Below are 21,413 nucleotides of genomic sequence, written 5' to 3'. Positions count from 1 at the left end.
TTATCCCATGTACTGTGGCTTATTTTATTGAAACTAAATTGAGCGAAACACTTGTTTTTATTATGTTAATAAATTGATTAGTGAAAAAAAAGAAGATATCTGTCATAATGATTTTGTAGAAAATAGTCTTCTCAATAGCGTGAAGCAAAGTGAAAAATCAACGTAATATATTACATAATTTTCAACCAATTCAAAGAGCATGTGGATATAGGAAAATCGATATCGTCCGAATTGAATTGTTTTTTATGCTGAGCATGAAAAACTTTTAGTTTTCAATCAATTTCATAGTACATATAATATGTAAAAAAATATTTATGCAACTAAAAATCGATAAAAAATTCAAGAAACCTTGGTTTCTTTTTTTTCACCCTACTTTCTCCGCTTCCAATTTCAAACAATACTCCTGTACTCGTTCAAAAACATGTTCAAGTTTCGTTATTGATCGCGGATTTAGTTTTTACCAAGTCTTTGTCAAGTTTGACCACTCGGGTCACCCCCAGTCCTGGCAGGGTACAGTATTCCTACAGGATGGCCATCACCGACGAGACGAGGGTGTGCGACGGGGGAGTGGGAATAGGGGCACCGGATCCTCGGAGTGGGGGCGTCTGGCGGCGCGAAGGCTCGGTTCACTTGTTTCGCCGCCACCGATTTGATCTCCACTCGAGAACGCGTTGCCACTGGGGCAACATCGAGGCAACGGGGGCTGACTTGGGCTTGAAAGCACATCGCTTTCCGGCTATGCGTATAGGACAAGTTTTTCACAAACGTGTGTAAAAGTGAATGAGCCGCGTGAATAAATCACTCATCGGTATTGCGACGGGGAAGATTTTTTTCGAATTTTGGAAAATTTCAAACTTTAGACTTTTGTTCGTTGGTCCCAATTTTTCGGTATCCAGGTTTTCAATTATCAAAGGTATTATTCGATAAACCAAATAAATAATACTCTGGGGTACGTTATTCGTGTGGTATAAACGTTGAAAATTAATTAAATTAATTGCGAGTGAAGGCGTGATAATAAAAACACGATAAAAGAAGAAAAACATTGAAAATGAGGCGTGACATGCGATAGTGTAAAAAATAACGACAACCGTGTAAAAATTTCTATATTATTATAGTTCGTCGATAAAGTGAATACCTGTACGAAAATTGAATTATTTTAAAAGTGATCCCTCGCAGACTATAATTTATCATGACCACCGCAACCCTTCCACGGGAGCTGGACGCCCATATAGTAACATTATTCGCAAGAATATCGGCGCTCCGAGATAATGCGAGCGAAAATTCTGTGGAAAGAAGACCGCCGATGTCGATGGAGGCGAGGAGTCTCGAGCTTTGGCGAGCTGTGGCTATCGAATGTCTCGCAACTTCCATCCTTGCTTTGGTCGTACCTGGCGCCATTGCACCTGCCGTAATAGATCCAAGTACTCGTTTGTCCGCATTGGCAGCCGCTCTTGCTACCGGTCTTGCGATGGCCTCGATTTTTTTAATCTTCGGACACATAAGTGGTAAGACACAAATATCTGCCGCCAATTTATAATGTCTAATGAAATTTAATCAGTGTCTTGCATTTGTAACTTCCTGGGAAGAAATAGATTGATAAATAAATAGAATGATAGATAGATAGACACATGGATAGGTAGATAGATAGATGGAGTGGTAGATAGTCTTTATATTAGCCAAAGAGATAATCCCGTAGAAAGTACAAAAGTAAACATATAAAGATAAAGTAACCTAAGAATACCTAGTAAGTACTGCATACACTGGTATAAAGTACCATGAGGGAGGTTAGATTTAGTAGCTCGAGTAAAATAACATGGTGAAAATTAAGATCGAATTAATCAAAATGAAGAGAGAGAGAGAGAAAGAGAAGAGTAAGACGAACGTTCGGTAATAGTGGGTTTGGTACAGTAATATGAATTCAAATCGAACATAAAGCAAGGGATACGATTTACTTTGATATAATTTTCCCGCTCAACCCATACAGTCAGATTAACATTGTAATAACTTCAAAGCTATCCACTTATCCTTATAAATAATTTTCCAATACTCGGTTCTGTTAAATGTTTTTTTTTTGCATTAAATAACAAGCTAAATTAATAATGACCTTTAATGTACTGAAATTGATTGATCGATATATGCGTTCCTTATACTGGGTACAGTGGAACAGTAACCGCTGTATGATGCATCGATTGATAATTCTCACGGTCCATATTTAAATTTATCATTGATATATCTGTAATCTGTGTAATCTCGAAACGATATACGTTGAACGAAGTGTTCGACCAGTAAAACAATGCCGTAATGTTAAACGCGGCTTCATGCTAAACACGGTAGATTATTTGAGACCCTCTCTAACAATGCCACTTGTGGTCGCCCCTATGCCGGCGCTCAATTGGCTTGTTAACTAGATAAAGCAGACAGTATATGTGTATACTTGTGTATATACGCTCACCTACTGAACTTGCTATACCATCCGACATTCGTTTAGGTATGTGCCATGTAAAGAAGTATGCAACAAGCTTGGCTCGGGTAAATGCCTGTGCATCGATTTTTATCTTTCAATTTTTGGGTTGTTAGTAAAATTTTCTGATCATTAATCGTCACATTGAATAGTTATCACCGTTATTCTATAAATGTTTAATTTTTTAATTACTGTACCTATTAAGGACTAAAATTTTCCAGTAACTACGAAAAATGACATTTTTTCTCAGTATGCTTTAAACACCGGTAATTGTTAATATTTTATAGGAGGTCACGTCAATCCAGCAGTATCCATATCCTTCGCCTTGTCCAGACGGATCTCACCGCTACGTGCCGCACTGTACTTGGCAGCACAGTGTGGGGGTGGAATAGCAGGTTCTGCGATACTTCACAGGTAAGCTTTACGTTATACGTACCTGCACGAAACTTTTTTCTCCTCCGTTTCTTCTTTCGTCTCCCTTTGTTTTCCCTTGATCAGAGGAAAAAATCTGTACACAAATACCAGGATGTTGAACGCCCGGAAACGTCGCTCCAGGTTCTTAGTGATATCCTTCCTTAAGGACCTTTTTGAGTTGCTCAGCAATCGTGCATGCACGAAAATTTGTTTTCCCAGTTTTTTCATCTTCATCTGGGAATCCCACTGTATGGGAATGGAATTCAAAATCCTCCGCGAAAATTTAGTGTATGTAATAAATGGTAGTCAGTTTAGTGCCAAGCAAATTAAGTGCCAGGTGGCAATCGATAAATTTTCAACACCATTGAGGATGAGGACTGTATCGATGAAGTCAAGGTATTTGGTACACGCGTATCAACGTATTACATATACTTCGGGAGGCAGAGAGTTTGAACGACAGCTGCAAGACACGAAACTTGAGAACTTCACAGCAAGTAGCTGCATCGTACTACGCTTTACAATTCTACTCTGCCTTTTATTAAAGCCTGCATCGTTCTTGAATGGCCTGAAGTTTTTCAGACAATTTTCTGGTTTCGTGCTTTGCTTTCTCTAAAGGACATTGCATCACTTACTACGTGCTCAGATATTTGATTCATACCTATCTGTACAGTTACTTTGGGGAAATTGCGAGACGCTTAATTTATAAAATCCTTAAACTATTCAAATTTGCGTGGCATCGAGCGGGAAAATAAATTAAAGGATTACTTATGTATATCGGTAGAAATATGAGAAAGTTTTGAAAATTAGATGAAAACGAATAAACACTGCGAAACAGCTTGCATTTTTTTTAAAGCATATAAATGTAAGAAAATGGTTTGTTTTGAACAACGTATGCCGTACTATGATCATCCCACAAATTAAACAGGAAACAAGAACGTTCAGCAAATACCGCCAACGGTTCAATCCGTTCTTGTCACAGCCAAGTCGTACGGTTTTACGAAAGGCACGAGCCATTCTTCGCCACAAGGAACCTTAGGCACCAGGCAACAATTTGTTTCGACCACAGTCGAGCGTCTTTACCGGTTTCTTGAACTGAAAAAGGACTAACTGTAGCCTGAAACAAAAAGGCAAGCCACGGTGTGACCGCGTCGTCGAAAAGAGCAGAACAGAATCGAGTAAGTACGTGCGCCGAGAAATGAAAGAGTGTAAAGAAAAAAGGAAGAAAGAAGGAGAGAAACGTCCTCGTAAGCAAGGGTTGAGGGTGACGAGAATAGGGAGGATGAGGATGAGGATGAGGATGAGAATGAGGATGAGGACTGGAGGATGGAGAGAACGGTGCCCCACGACGGGGGAGCGGCGGGAGGGAATGTGCCAGGCAGGTAATTGGAAGGCCGAGCACCAAGGATCTGGTTGAGGAACACCTGCCTCTTGGCTCTTGGGTCGTCAGCGTGGCCACTGCCTCGCCTCGCCTTGCAGCTGCCGCAGATGTTTCGTATGGACCAAAAAGGAAGACGTGCGAGATTGTGAGACGGCGATAGAGAGTGCGGCGGTACAAGAGAGGAGAGAAGAGCACAGTGTTCGGGTTCGGAAGGAGGCTTTATTAAGAGAGGACAGATACCTACTTCGGGGAGCAGATGTTCCGCCGTTTCGTTTGCGGAGGAGTTCAGCTTGAAGCGGCCCGTTGACGTATGCATACACTGCGGACCTTCCAGCCCCTGCTGTATCCATGTACGCAGACAATCAAACACTTCTTGGATAAATACAGATAAGAACACTCTTCGAGACTCCTGAAGAAATCAGAGGCATCGTATTCGATGCTCGAAAACGGTTGATGGTATGAACTGAACTCGTTGTCATTGCAGAATAACGATTTCCGAAAATTTATTATCGTGACTGAGGTTTGAATTCGTCAAGTTTTGTCGAAAACCTGAGTTGTTGACCAGTAATTTATTCGTTCCAATGGAAACTTTTAATTTCGTACCAGCCCAACTGAAATCTTACGTCGGTAGTATTTTTGGAAAATTGGTTTAGTACGATTGTCGAAATCTTGATACCGTGGCGATTGAGAACCACTGGATGCCAAAGCCAGGTGGAACAGGTAGCCAAAATTTGTGAAGCGCATCTTGAAATGGAGTGAATCGAAGAGCGGAAAAACGGTCGGGCAAATGACAAAGAACTTTGGAATTCGTGAATCTTTCCCACCGCGACGCAATTCGGTACGGTCACATTTTTACTTTTCAACAATTTACTATTTTTCAGTTTAAAAACTTTTCGTACAAATTTCTAACGCAATTATATGATCAAAGTTCAGGTTTCCACACATTTTTATTACAATGACTTCAATGTTTTTTTTTTGTCCTTTTCCGCTTACTCTCCGAATATAACATCAATCTTAAACGCTCGACGAGTTTTCCTGTAAAGTTGAAAAATTCCTGTGAAATTATTCATTCTTAATGGCTTTACCTACCAAGAAACTCGGGTATGGTATTTTACACCCCTCGCCTGACGCATACCTTCCATGAAAGAAAACACGTCCCCAGATTCTCCAAAACCTAATCGAATGGAAGGCTCCCGGATCTCATATCGTAGGCTTTGCCTGCACGGCGAACTACTTTCATATTGAACGATGAATCCTCAGGATGCACTAGACACCAGAGTCGAATGAACGGTTCGGAACCGTTTCAATATGAGGACGTACATTTTAAGCCCCTTTATGTCGCGGCTGCGCCGAAGGCGCCTGAGGATTACACTTTTCCATTACGGACAAGCGTCTTTCACCCAGCCAGCCATAAAGTTTGTTGCTTCTTATGAAGAACCCCACGGAAGCTCGCCACCGTAAATATTTAGAAAAATGTGACACGTCTGCAGGGTCTCTTAACGAATTATAACTACCGACCCCGTGTAACGTCTTGTGAAACGTGGGAACAAGTTGGGTATTCGGTTTAATTAAATTAATTAAGCACATTAAATTTCCTGTTCGAGCTGACTTCCTGTCACAATCCAGGGAGAGGAATGCGACCGAAATCCTAATCCCAAATCAACAATGACATCATGTTTAGTACGTACGTAAGAAGGAAGTTGATAAAAATTTCTGCCCGCTTAATGACTTCGCAATTAGTGCGGCTCACTTTTGTATGCGAACTTTGAATTGTTTTTTCATATTGATTTTCCGAAAGAAGAAAATGATTATGGTTTATTTGATTACTTTTAAGTGTAATTTATATTTATATTCAAATTCAGCACTTCATTTCCTGGCGCTTGTGTTACCAAAAAATTCAATATTTCATTTTCTCAAATTTTCCCATTTTAACAAACACAAAATCCCTTGTAGTACGCGTGCTTTGGAATGCGTGCTTTAGAACCGGTCGACGCAGGTATAGCTCCACAGGTAGCACTGCGTACCTACGTTAATCGTAAAGCAGTATGAAGAGCTTTATCTTCCAAAGAATCGCAAAACTTAATGAAGCCGATGGTAATCTCTGCAGGATGGCAGGATGCGCTTTGTTTAAATAGTCGTTGCACACTGGGTGTTCGGAAAAGTGATCTGCACAATTGGCTGTAGAAATTAAAACGCATAGCTTATTCTAAAATTTTTCCACTTGTCATAGTGAAACTGTGATAAAAGCGATGAAGGCCCATGTTTTTGGGTTGGGTAATATTTTTGAACACATTTTCCACGTGACATAACCTCAATCATCGAAACGCGAAACGAGCAAATAATGCAAAGTCTGTAACAATAAACATCCATAGAATAAAGTGATTGCTGAAATGACACCGTGAAACATTTATCTTTGCACAACTATCTCGATGAAAATAATTACCTTTCAGTTCTTGTCTACGAAGCAGCTAGTGATTAAGGCTGAGGTTAAGTCAATCCTACTACCCATCACGAAAAAATAAAGCTCGAACAATTATATCACCGTTTCACTGTGACAATTAATTGAGAGACATATTATTCATTGCATGCTTCTAGGCTTTTGGGGGTCTCTAAGGGAATGCGAGCTCACATCAATGTTATAGCACGTATACAAACGTGTATGATCCATACCTAGGTTGAAAGATCCGTGGGTACGAAGGTGGGCATAAAAGCATGATACCGGAAATAACCCAAGGGGTGGTTTTGCGTTGACTTCCGGTTCGCCACGCGCACCGCGTGTGTCTTGTCTACGTCAGACCACCTGCTTCCTTACAGCTGTTTCCTGAGAGCATCGGAATCACATGAGCAATACGAAACTACAATTCCGATTCCTCGATGCTCGATGCCAAAGCTAATGCGATTTTTTTTTTTAATCTCATTAACGTGAACATCGGACTGTTCCGTTAATCAGATTAGGGTAACGTTTTTTGTCTCTTTTTTTGTTATTGGAACACGATTTAAACTTTTCTTATTACCGAACTGAAAATCCTTCCAGAGTGGGTATCGGACGTCAGTAATACATTCATTCAAGTTTTTTGCACAATTTTTTTTCCAAGTAATTTTGTAGTAGTTGAACTAGCTTCAATTTAATATGAAGATATAACATATTTGTTTTCGTAGAGCTTGGTAGGTCAGTTCCAGTTCACCGTTTTTCACAAGAAGTACCAAACGCCGTGAGTTTACTAATATCTGGTTACTGATTGCTTCGAAGTGAAAAAATCTATCATCGCTTCTGGGAATAATTTAATTATCTTCTCAATTATATCCATATAAGACCATAGTCACGATTATTTTTACTAGTAATTTAACACAGGAAGAAGTCACATGTTGCGAAATATTTTTTAGACTTGGGCTAAAAATGATCTACAAGGTAACTATTTTTTTTTTTTGTACAAAAAAACCTTGAAGCAAGCAAGAAAAAATTTATTATACTCTGAAACAGTCTAGCTAAGGATCCAGAGATGATCAAAGTAGACTTGAATGTAAACCACCATTACAATCTTATGATATAACCACAGACTCGAACCTTTTTTTGCCTGGCTTGGTAAACCCGGAATGGCACTGACAATCGCCGCATATAAAGACATCACTGTAAATTTTGCACGGGCTGTTAGCCTCGGGCCTTTATTCATTTATTTTGCGATTTATGTGTTTACCCTTATGGTTATTCGCGGCACGTAGAAATGCCGAATCAACCCTTAGAGCGGCCGGAGAACAATACCAGATCACACCCCCCTGAAATACAAGTGTACAGTGTAGCTTTTCCACACTCGAACTTAACAACCGACCGCTAAAATCGCCGCAACAGATGCAGCTTTTTTAGGGTGTCATCCCTCGGGACCGAGGGCGATGCTTTGCGGTCGTCCGGTTAACTAGAGTATTGTTCGATTATTATTTCGGTACATATCGCGCACTTGTTACCTTTTTGTCTGGTCATATGGCGCGCGTGTGCCGCGGTCGATCCTGGCTGCTGCATGGCGCCTCTTCTCTCCTTCGAGAAGCGTTATCGAGACTTTCAAACTTGACAGAATGTTCGAAACATCTGACAGAGAAGGTGCTTTCATTTTCTCACGAAATGCTGCGTTGAAAATTGGATTCAAATCGTTTTCCACACTTGGATAAAAAATTTTACAGTTCGAATTGACCAGATCGCGTTTATGGTGATGCATTTCGACTTGTTGTTACATTCGAACTGTAGAAATCAATGATATCAAGTCTAGATTCATTTGCTTACGAAAGGATAAAACACAACGGAAGATATGCTGACAATAATTATGAAGAATAATTTATTTCAATCTTTCCAAAGCTCTGCTTTATCCACATTATTCCTAGCGTGTGCTCACAATGGCGATGAATTTTTCCTGCTATTAATATTCGTGGAATTTTTTAATTTGACTTAGAAAAAAAAAGTATCCTCTTGAGAAGCTTTTTTGTGACACCGATTACATACTCCGGAACCCAACGATAAATATCATCTAATACAGGTTCATGAAGATCTAAGAGCCATAAATTTGACCAAATTGTAGAGTCTTTCAATCGAGTGATTGCAGATGAATTCACTGGAGATGATTTAAATTGTAGCCGGATTCTCTCTGGTCTGTATTCGACGTACAATCAGAATGTAATTATCGGTTACGGTATTAACCCCGTGAAAGATGGTTGTACCTTGTGACGCTATATGTCTGGACCCGCAGTCAAAACTGTAACTCAGTGTTTTTTTTTTTTTGTTTTTTTTTCTACCGTTGCTGAGGTATAATTGAAGATTAGCCCTGATCTTGCGTCTAGAAACCCCGAACATGTGGCTCTCTGGCGTCGTTAAGCCGGCACGAAAAACTAACCCCCCTTAAAACGAAAACGAAAAGAAAAAAAAAATAATAAGAGAAAAAGGAAAAGCGTGGAGATATCTTCGTACACGAAAGTTCTAAAATTACAGTTTGACGTCGAGAGCTAGCAGGATGCCAACAGATGGTTGCGACCACGTGTTGTAGCTGGGTTCTTAAGAATCTTCCCTTGGACGTACGAAGGTGCGGGTTTTTTCCCTCCTCTTCCGTCGCCTTTTTTCTTTTTTTCTTTTTTTTTTTTTTGCCTTTTTCACCCTGCTTTGATTGGACGCACACGACCAAAGCGTGGCTCCTATTGGCCCGGGCTTCACGATCCAGCACCGAAAACATCTGCTGACCTGCAGCGATTCCCCTGCAGACTAACAGGAGACCCTTCTTTGGTCTCGGTGTTGCGGTACTACGGCTAAGAATATTATTTATGGGGCCCGAAAAGACCCTTTGTGATAATCGCTCCGTGCTCTCGCGTGTTTCCAAAGGAATAGGCATCTATATTCCATTTTCACCGTGCCTGGAAGATTTCTTTTGTGCAACATGTGGCCGGCACGTGTTTTCTCCGGCTTTGGACGCAATCGCATAACCACGGCATAGAACGTATCTTCAGAACCCGAGGGTGTCCTGAACGATGGGTGACGACCTCCTGCAGCTGCGACGGTCATCCTTCGGTTGCTACCGAGGGTCGATGTACCATTTCTTTATTGTCGATACTCTTAACCGCCAGAATTTTATCACTTGTAAAATCTTTTCCCAAATTGTTCATATCTTAGATTTTGCTATTTGAATTTGCTTAGATTCACCATCATTGGCCCAAATAACGTTGATAGAAAATTTCAATCGGGTTTTTTCTTTATTCCTGTCTTTTACTGCAGTCGAACCGGTCGATTCAGCCTTAAGATAGTTCAGGTACTTTGTAGTATATGGTACACAATATACGGATGATTCAGTATGATACAACAAAACTTTTATCACTTTTTCACGCTTCCCTTTTTATCCGATATGCGTGAACTTTATATTCGATTTGCATTGAAATAACATATCATTATAGCTTGTCTAATCTATAGAATAACTCGAAGTGATAAATAAACATTGTTGATTTGGTAAGAAAGGACGTTACTTTTCAAAGGATCATTTTGATAATATCGATTTCCATAAAAACAAATGATATTTGAAACTTCAAATCTTTTTAAACTATTAATACAAAAATTGTTATCTAAATTTGAAAAAATTTACTTTCTTATCGATATTTTTTCCTTACTTTACTCCTTTACTTCTTGACTTCTTTACACATAAAAGTCTTTGAAGGACAACCGGAATTTGATGCTTTGAACGTTACCCACTTCCCTCTAATCCAGTGTACATTATTTCGACTATATGTCGTCGGTTCGATGTGTCAGAGTTCCTATTGTGGAGTAAAATTTTCTATATAGAAGAGTAATCATAACTACCGTAGAAATTGACCGTCCCTGAAATTCCCTCCAGAGTGTAATACTGGATCCTGTGGGAAACTTGGTCTTCTCCCACGGTTTATAGAACGCAGTCAACTTCTGGGGGATTCAAGTTTTCTCGAATTGACCAGTGACGATAGCGTCCTGTGCGTCGTGACTCGATGAATCTTGAAGCAATCTTCTCAATCCGCTACATGCATATCCGGTATTCCCCATTTACAATTTACCATTTCACGAACGAATTTGTAACTCGTGGCTCGTTTCCACGTTTATGTCTATTATTATTCTACATATACATTATACATACGGACTGAACTATTTCTTTCAAATTTGTAGTAAACAGTCTTCTGAATAAAATTAGCTATCGTCGAATGAAATCGAACGAATCTACCAGATTTTTAAGAATCTTAAAGCAAGTTGAAATGAAACATGGATATCTAAGCTTTTGTCCGTGATTCTAATACCACATATATTTCTACTTTAAAATATCACGTTGCAGTTTACAAAGATGACAATTCCCCGAATACTCCACGCGCGATAAACTCGTAATAGAATTCATAGAAAGTATCTATTTTCAGCCAATCAATTACCTCCTCACCAAACAGACTTCCTGTTCTTTCATTTTCCCTTCCGCATTGTTCGTAGGTCGCAAGACGTACGTACGCAGGTCGTATTAGTCGGCAAAGACGTGCGTGAAAACGGAACGCAATTCATTGTGCAAACCGGTTTCACCTGGTACATACATGTAGGTATACGGCATCGTGCGTTTCATATTATTATACATATTACAACATCGTGGCACGGATCGAACTGTGCCGGTAAAAAGCACACCGCCTTTAACAATAAGAGGGTCCTGCAGGAAGTGGGGGCGGGGAATTCGAGGTGGTGAAGAAAAGGGACTGCAGATCCGACGATGAGCTGGACAGAGAGGGAAGCAGCGGTGACGAGAAGAGAAATGACCTCGTTTCATTGCACTGCATCTGAAAGTTCCCATATCAAGTCGCTCTCGGTGGTTGGGGGCACGGCTTACCCTTCGTTTACCCCACATTATCCCACCCTTAAATTTACAATGGAATCAGGTTGATTTCATACTATCCAGTTCACCATGTGCACCCCGTGTTCCGCCCTCGAGAGCAGCCAGAGTCTGTGATCGTGGTCCATCATCGGCGAGTCCCGGTGGAGCTAGCGAACGCACAGTATCAATAGCTCGTTAAACGTTCCCGCGACGGGGAGAAAGTAAGGGAGACTCTCGGCCACTCGGTCTTTCAATTGAAATTTATTTAAAACTTATCGGTTGCCTGGGGAGAATAGGAATCGTTGTGCCGAAGCACAGGTTGCGCGAGCTCTCACGTCAAGTGTTTTCCATTGTATCTCATTCGATTTTTTGGACAACTTTTTTTACCCTTCATTCAATTGCTACAGCTTACAGTGACTCTGGACGGTTAAGTTTTGCCCGATTTTCGAATTTGTTGTATGATTATATTTTTAATTATTGTTATTGACTGCAGACGATTTTTTCCTTTCATTTTTTATGCAAAACGTAATATGTACGAAGAAAAGATGCGGATTATTTTATTTGGAAGGAATATACATTTTTTAAACTAAGGTACAGGATATTTATTAGAATATTCAGTTTTCTTTAAAAGTTGGAGCGCTTTTTAGTTTCACGATAATTGATATTTTCGGTTTCATCCGTTATTTTAAACTATAAAAGAACACGAATTTTCAAGCGAAAGAAAACTTTGAATTGTTACAAACAATTAGAAAACGTTTGAATGCTTTTTCATATAATTTAGCATTACTCAAAATTTATACAGATTCTATTCAGAAAAAATATGCGTCTTACGAACTCGAGTACAAAAAATTTTAGAGATATTTTTTCTCAATTTTCAACAATGTCGAATTTTGTGAAAACAATGTTAAACCCTCGGTTAAACAATTCTAACTATTTACGATGACGAATTTTTCACATTTTTTCTAATTTACATTTTTTATTAAATTCGCTTCCATCCGCTACAAAATGCGCTTTCATTCATCACATTTTAAAATTGAATATTCTGTCATTTACGAAGTACTAAAACGAATTTCGGTTGCATAAAAAAAATACGTATCTTCCCTTTTTACGTACATTGCCTAAACAAATATTCTGTAGTTTAAAAAAATACCAGGTTAAGAAACTTCAACAACCGTCTGACTTGGCGTACAAAATTCTCCATTTTATGATTATTTTAAAATTTTACAAAAGTACACGAACTAATTGTAAGCGAATTCCTCGACATATTATTTGAAGGGCGCACAAAGGTTTTTTCTTCTACATTGTTAAATGTCTCTGTCATTTTTTTTTTCTTTTTTTTTTTTAGTGTTGTATTATGCGGTTTTTGCTGCTGCATTCACGCAAGAGGATTATTTAGGGTACCTTAGGATAACCCAGGGGTAATAAAGTTTTCGCAAATCAGGAAAAATCCGCTTATCATCGGCTGACTGTGCTCAAATTTGCTTTACCAGACTAGCAACGGATGAAGGGAGAAAAAGGCTCAAAGAAATATATCATAGAAATAGTGAGCGCAAAAAATGCCCGCATAGGGTTCATCTCCCTATTTTTCACTTTTCCATCGATTGCGATCGGATACTTCGTGTCGTTTAAACACTTGATCTCAATTGTTCAGGCATGATCTGCATTTCTGATTTCATCAATTTGGGGCGTGACGTCAGCGCAGCGCAGCGCAGACAAAGTGTGAGAGAGAAATAGATACTCTCACATTTGCATAATACGTGAGAACGATAGGGGCTTTTAACTCGAACAAAGCTCTAAAAGCCCACGAGCTATGACCACTTGTCGACCTTCCACGCAGATTTTGTCATACTTCGATGGGAATTAGGGATGGATTAAATTCCGATTACTTACGTCTCGCTGCCAATTTACGATCAATTGATCGATCCAAATCGTTTATGAAATCATTGCGTATCTTATGAAAAAAATTCATTTCTCCTCGATGGGAAAAAGTTATTAAAATTTCAGGCAGTTCATGAATTATTAGACAATCTTTTATGATCACGTCCGAAGAAAGTTTATCTTCGAAATTTTTAATATGTAGGTACGTTTCACCAAAGTACAGTTTTTTTTTTTTTTTTTTTTTTTTTTTTTTTCAAAAAATATTTCGAGAAGTAGAAACTTCTTGAATGCTCTTAACTCCAGATTTTTAGACAGAATATTATTTAAACACTGATATACTTAATACATTCTATGCTACGTAAGTTGGCTGAAAGCGGAAATGAGTTTCGATTTTAAAATTGGTAGTTAGCATGTCCGTTCCGTGTATCGAAAGGTAATAAATAACTTAGGCGGTGCTTTTCAACCTTTGATAGTAGCTCTTGCATAAAATTAATCTTCGAAGGAACAGACCAATAAGAAGGAAATTGGATGCGCATAATAATTAAGGATTCGAGGCCTCTCGCTGTTTGTCGAACGCTTCTCAAAGCGTCAAAGGGAATGCCTGAATTCTAACGGGTCCTATAACCTGTTCGGCACTGTTATACTCTGTGACGATAATTAGGGCTCTCCTGGATTGCAATTAGACTGAGGATTTGAAGTCACGCAATGAACATTCCGTCAGAAGACCAAGATCAAAATGGCTCTAATTTAATTCTGTATCTATAGAAACTGTGACTAATTTTTTTCAAATTTTGAATTTTTATGGTGATTATTTTTCTCCAAAATGACAAGTAATCCTTATCAATCCTGGTAAAAGCGCTCCCTGATTCTGATATCTTATGATTAGTTCATCCCCGATTGATGTTGAACTGACATTGTGTTCACCGATCCTCTGTTATTGTTTTTCTCGAATTGAACATTAAACTAAAGTTATTTTATTTTCTTTTGCTCATCAAGATCTTGTGCTGAATAATAACACAAAAATTTTCAATTACATAAAAGTTATTTTGTGCATCTTTGGTGCACTTTTTCACCAGTATAGAGATATTAGGCTATAAATCACGTGTACAACAACGAAATAACATATTTTTCAAAAATTACAATTTTTCTATCAGTTGCTCAGAATCGATCGATAATAAACGTTTTCTATTTTCTCATCACTGTATAGGAAATTGATAAATTTACATATTTGTATAATTCGTACCTGGAGTTGCATTAATATTCATATTACACGGGTCAGGCGGTGCTCGTGACCCTGTATTATGTTCAAACAATCTCCGCTTGAACTCACCCATGCACATGACCATTTATTCGTATAAAGTACATGCGAACCGACGTCTGTCAAGAGAGGCTGGCCAATGCACCGGCTAATATAAATATTACACCACGGGGACCTCCACCCCTGCACCGGGGCTGATGTCTGTCACGCGAAAGACGGCAGGGGGTGAAAAATTTCAATGGGGTATGGGAATACCCTTTTACTTTGCTATTGCCATACCTATTATTGCGGTTTTGTAACCGCGTGTAGAATCAACTTGAGCCACATTCAATGTAGGAAAAAGACCTTCAACTTATATTGCAGAGAAGTTAGGTCGCCCAGAATCAATGATTCGAATTAATTAATCTCATTACGCGATCGTCGTACGTTGATCAAAGATCTTTCTTAAAGTACAAGATTAAAAAATAATTATCATTATAACGGAAAGCTCAAATCCAACGATATTCTAAAGTTGTAAAGAAATCGCCCATCAAACGTCAGCCCATCGGACGTCTTGGGTTTCGGAAGAACTATTCGTACTTAATTATACAAAGAACCCGCATCTCAAGATCGTGTTCAATTTATACAACACGTATATATATACATCCGTATAACACGCTCCGTAAAGCTTGCAGGATTCATTCTCTCCAAACACGGCTTCTCAACTTTGGGTTATTACGACATGCAGTGAGATAAATAAAACTATACATATTACGGACTTTTTAGATTTTCAAGAATTTAAATTTTCCTTTTCCGTAAAGTTTTTTCTACAATTTCAAAATGTCAACTTGTAAAGCAATTGGCAGTGTCGGTGAGTGATTATGAAATAGAATGGTTACTATCACGGATTCTAATTTGAATCGAATGACCTATCATAACTGGTTTAATAACTTGAAGATTTTCTTAACATGTTTATACAAATCATTTTCTTAATTTTAACGCGATGTTTATTATTTTCGTCATTTTCTCAAACCTTACAATCCCAACGCGCAAAAGGTTGAGGAACACTGACTTGGAGTGCAGAGTACGTGTTTCGAGAAAAACACTTACTTTGATTGTTCCACTTTCATCTGCTGCAGACGTAACTTATATGGCTCTTTATGAAGCTGAAGTTGCGTACCGTTAATATAACGATGCATTTTTAGAAACAATCCTTATTTCGCAATTTCAGGATTATCTCGAATTCAGTAATTCGTAATAAAGTATCACATGTACACCCTTTTCCAACTCGACTCGTTAAAAATGATTAAATAGTTAACAAATTGGGATTTATTTTGCAATTTCAGGGCTGCCGTGCAATTAATCGATTATTCGAAAGAGCAATTATTTCAAAAGGCTGATTAATCGATCAATCGCACAGCCCTAGTCTAAGCAGCCATTTGTGATATTTTTAGTACTCCAGGAGAATACTTTTCTCACACGAGATATCGTTAAATTGTTTCAGCGTGTCACCGGATAGTCTGAAGTCGCAAGGATGGATTAACGGATCTATCCAAAAACTTCTGGTGGAATTGGCACTCTCTATCCTGGTCGTTTTAGCCCATTTCGCTGCTGATACTCCTCGAGGACTTCCGGCAGCTGTTTCCTCGAAACCTGCTATGGTTCTTGCAGCAGCCTACACAACTGCTACATTGGTTTCGGTAATTATATACATTTTTTCATTGCTTTGTGGTTTACAACTTTCGGACATTGGATCTTCCTCGTGATTCTCTACAAACAGTCCGTATTACAAAGTTAATTTCAATCGAAGTGCATGGAAATTTATTAAACTTGAATATGAATTTCAACTGATAAAAACAGCAATTAACATTTGCACGATTGGCGTTGGTATACATCTACTAAACGTTTCATGGGCCAAAAATTTAAATGAATCATTCAAAAATCGATTGCTGCAGAAAGTACACTTATTATTTTTCAATCATTCTTTATACGTTTATTATTAGCTGTACTTCATAATAACTATACGTACATAAGTATGTGCCTCCTTCGTAAGGTGGAATTTGTTTGGTACCACTTGTCGGGAGGGATGGAAGGTTAGCATTCCTACCTGTTCTCACTGGTGGCGCGGTGATAAAACAAAATATAAAAACATAACGAACGAGAACAGACCGGCACAAATGTACAGTTTCTGATTTTGTTGGTCGATAGTTTTTTATTTTTTTTATTTTTTTAAGCATTTATATATATATTATACATCCGAAGTGATAAGAATTTCACGTCGTATTCATATGCATCTAACGGCTGGTTAAAAATCGTCAAGTTTATTTTCACGGGTTACGCACTGATGTTGTAATAAAGCATGCAGCTGATGCTACAAATTGGCTTAAACCGCGCGAGAAGAGCGCCTCGTTCTACCAAAAAAAAATTAGCATTCCAGAGCCAATTAATTTGTTCCTAGCTGTAGCTTGTCAGCATTTATGCAATAGTTTCACCATGGATTAAATGTTGGAATCATATTATTATAATATTATATGATGAAGTTTTGTTTCTATATCGGAAGCCATGTATAGGTATCCCTAAGACACGTGAAATCTATTAGCGACTCGCCACCTCTGTCGTTACAAGTAATTATTGGACAATAATAATTTTCCTGCAAGTAAAATCAAGGCCTTGATGTTACTAACCTCAACGAAATATTGAAATAATCTCATTATTTTGCAAAATGTAATCACGTTTATTAGAACGGTTCGAAAAAGGGTCGTTTTTAGATTGCGCTCTTATTTTTTTTCATTAAAAATTAGCTCACGCGAAAGGGCCGGGCTGAAGAAAATTTTTTACGAGTGCTAGTCTGGTGCAGCAAATTTGAGCACAGTCAGCCGATGATAAACGGATTTTCCGGTCCAATATCTCAATTTCGAAATGCCCGAATTAAACCTTTTTTCGAAATTTTAACGCCATCAAGGCAGTAGTAGTAAAAAAAATTTTCACCTAACCCTTTTGCGTGAGATACCTTTTAGTGAAAAAATACAAGAATCTTGGAGAAGAGAGCAATCTAAAAGATAGGCCCATTTCCAATGCCGATGTACATACATCCATCTAATTAACTTTCCAACTTACGACTGAGTCCCACACTTTATGTTATACCAACTTATGTTTTTTCCTTCATGTACATCAAAATTTCGTTCTGCCATAATCTTTGTTTCATTTTATTCCGTTACAGAGACCCTACCTGAACCCAGCTCGTGCCTTGGGGGTTGCCTTCGTGAAGAACGTCTGGAGCGATCATTATGTTTACTGGGTGGGACCGATTTCCGGGGGTGCAGTAGCAGCCTTACTGCACGAATACGTGCTGAGTTCGAAAAGGTCTAAAAGTTCCCAGGAAAGCGACGACGGTGACGATTCCTCCGTGCGATCAGACGAAGACCCGTATGATGACTTGGACAAGCCAACGGGCCCAAAGTTTCCCAGCGCTTACGCAACCTACAGGCCCATTGCCGGGGCCCCATCCTCGATTTACAGCGCTCCGCCGACGGCCATTGATCGCGTCGAATCAATTTACGGCGGGACGAAATCGCTCTACTGTAAATCCCCGCCATTGACGCGGGCTAATTTGAACAGATCTCAGAGTGTGTATGCAAAATCTACATCAGGACCCAGAGATGGTCTGGTCATTCCCAAACCTGGACCGTTGATGCCTGCCCAGAGTCTCTACCCTATGAGAATCGGACAGAGTTCGCAAGGGGCAAGGGAAACTGTGCAAACCCAGAGTCAGAATCACAACAGCACTAACCAGAACATGCAGAATCAACTGCAGCAATGCACTCAGAGCATTTATGGTATAAGAGGAATTTCAACCAGCATTAGCGCCCGAGAGAATGGAATCTACGGTGTCTCCACCGGGTCTAGTGTTTACGGAAGGGCCCCTGCACCTCCTCCGGGAACCCAGAATGTCCAACAAACTGGCAACGCGCAAAATTCTACCCCAAATCATGGCCCTACGGACTTAGGAGTGCAGGGAAATCCTGGTAACGGTCAAAATCCTGGGCAGAACGTACAAAATCGGGGGGTGCCACTGGGGCACCAAAATGCCCCATCCAGCGTCATTTCTTCGGTCCAAAATCACTCCGCAGGGCACGCAAACGGCCCGTTAGCGACCAGCTCGGAGAACGGAGGGAATCCCCGGAGACCGGAAAGCATGTATGGACATGTTTCTAGGCGCAGTGATGACTCGGCTTACGGAAGCTATCAGAGCTCCGCGAGAGGGAATTATGGGAAGGCTCCTGGTCCTCCTGGACCACCGCAGTACAGGGGCGAAAGGCCCAGTCCGGGACCACTGCAACAGAATCAAAGTCAACAGAGCAATTTTCAAAGGAATTCACCCAATCCACCGTATTGATCGATCGTGAATCTGAATACACGATAAATGTCACTTGACCTCTTACACGTGTGGACATTAATTCAGAGATGGCTACAGTTTTTCGGCTGAGTCGATTACGTTGGTAATACAGATTCAGCCTCGCGGCTGGCCGACATCGGTACTGCAGGCTCAATCTGTTTTTCCAACGTAATCGAATCGGACGAAAAACTAGCCGTCTATGAATTAATGTCCACAGGTGTATACGTGGATACGTCATGACTAGGGATGTGCGAATAGACCGAAATCACGAGTAATTCGACATAAACCGAATAATAACATGAAACGGATAATTCGAACTTCGAATAATTCACTTTCTTTAAATTACAACTGTCTGGTCCCCTTAAGGGGATGCTATAGTCAGTCTTTACCGACGAGCACAATATGTCACTTATTGTGACTATTATCAGCGATTACGAGTTACTGATGGGAAAATCACGCAGATATCGCAATTGTATATTGCAATACCGAAAAAAAAAATATTGGAAAACTTCTTTGTTTCATGCGCGGATAACACCAGAAAATGCATTCCTATACTTAATGATAATTCGATTACAGGAATACATTTTCTAGCGAAATTTTTACGGAAGACCGTCGCATCCTTTCAAGAGTCAACCCTGTTTCTTTCTGCAAGACATATATGTGATATATGTATTCACGTACAAGTGATTTTCACGGACTGAATTCCTGGTTATCACAAGTAGAATTTATTCGGAGGGAAAATTATACTTCTACGACGCTACCACTCGTGCCGTTATGGTTTTGGGCCTGGAATAGCGTTCAATGATTTTTCAGAGCTGTAAATCGTCGAACAAGCGGAATGCTATCGCAGTCGTATATGTATAAGTATGTATCTCATTGTCAGTTATCAATGGAATATCAGTATTAGATAATTTGTACATATTTTTATGCAAATTACATTGAGTTTCCTGTTGAAAAAAAATTCGACAGTTACACCTTTTATTCGACTAATTATTTTCAAAACGGGCAAAAGAAATGTAGACCTAAGATTTGAACCGAATAATTCGAACTATTCAAATAATTAGAATAATTATTAGAATCACTGGAATAATTCAAACTATTCTAATTATTCAAATGCTCGAATATTTTATTCGATTCGACCGCTATTCGCATACCCATAATAATGACTCTGAACGCACTGCCGTTGAACAGTACTTCAAGATGTGTAGTTACGTGTATTGGATATTCCCAATGTGAATATTCCGAAGTATGGATTGGATATTTCATAAATGTTTGTACGATCATCGACTCTTACTTTCATCAATGATCGAATGGATTTATATATTGTACACCTAGACCTAGATTAGTGCAGATTTTTGTTTGGATTCTTTTAAATTTATGTTTTGAGGATATCCAAGATAAATTTAATCTTCGTTTTCAGGTATATACGGTATACATACATACCTATAATTCGCGATAGCGACGTCGTTAGGACGTTTACCTGTAAGTAAAACACGAGACGTCAGGTTTAGAACATAATTTGAAATAATTTAATATTCCATGTAAATATGAAGACCAGATATTCGGTTATAACAATGAAGGACTAGAATTTCAATGGTACATAATCGTACGGAAAATTTGTAAAATACACTGTATGCATACGTTTTCAAAAGGAACATCACATTTGTTACATTGTCATTGGAGATTAGTTTTATTCAGCGAATACGGTTGGCAAAATAGAGTTAATTTGCAACGATGTATTATACTCTTATTATTTATACTCTGATTATACTCTGTGAGTTTATGTGGGGCTTGGCAAAGAGTTTTATTTCATGCTCAATGTTGAGTCCGTTTCGTTATCCTCTAACAGCGGTAAAGATGACAAGAAATTCTAGAATCTCTGGAATAATTGGTACACAAGAATTTAGAACCTCCTACATTAGCGAATGTCGGCAGGACAGATTTTCATTATTAAATGATTCATTGAATTTTCTGAAGATCGTGTGAGGTTGATTATAGAAAACAATAATTGTAAAATTGTATAAGTATTCTATGCGAAGGCCACGGAAATAGTAATGAAATACTGATCCATCATAGACAGTAAGAAAAAATTTTCCTGAATGCTGTCCTTGGTACATATATTTACTTCACTGTAAGAATTAATGGTCAGAATATCGTTAAAAGCGTAAGGCTTGGAAGATGGGACTGACAGGGCTCAGTATTTAACAATAATATATTGATTATTTTTTGTAGAAAAATTATATTACTATTACATATTATTATAATAACTGTCTATTTGTACGTAAGGAAATCAGCGTCTAGTTTGAAAATTT

General features: G+C 38.9%; 1 protein-coding gene across 1 annotated transcript; it reads left to right on the top strand.

The window, feature by feature from the left end:
* Positions 1-1,029: 1,029 nt before the first annotated feature.
* On the top strand, positions 1,030-19,733 carry LOC124409092 (neurogenic protein big brain-like). Its single transcript, XM_046886496.1, has 4 exons — positions 1,030-1,505; positions 2,749-2,875; positions 16,210-16,405; positions 17,926-19,733. The coding sequence occupies exons 1-4, from the start codon at positions 1,190-1,192 to the stop codon at positions 19,099-19,101; spliced, it is 1,815 nt and encodes a 604-aa protein (XP_046742452.1). The 5' UTR covers positions 1,030-1,189; the 3' UTR covers positions 19,102-19,733.
* Positions 19,734-21,413: the final 1,680 nt, after the last annotated feature.

Source organism: Diprion similis, chromosome 8 (assembly GCF_021155765.1).
Source record: "Diprion similis isolate iyDipSimi1 chromosome 8, iyDipSimi1.1, whole genome shotgun sequence".
NCBI lineage: Eukaryota > Metazoa > Arthropoda > Insecta > Hymenoptera > Diprionidae > Diprion > Diprion similis.
Note: the sequence above shows the minus strand (reverse complement) of the source record. Positions and strands in the feature narration are given on the sequence as shown.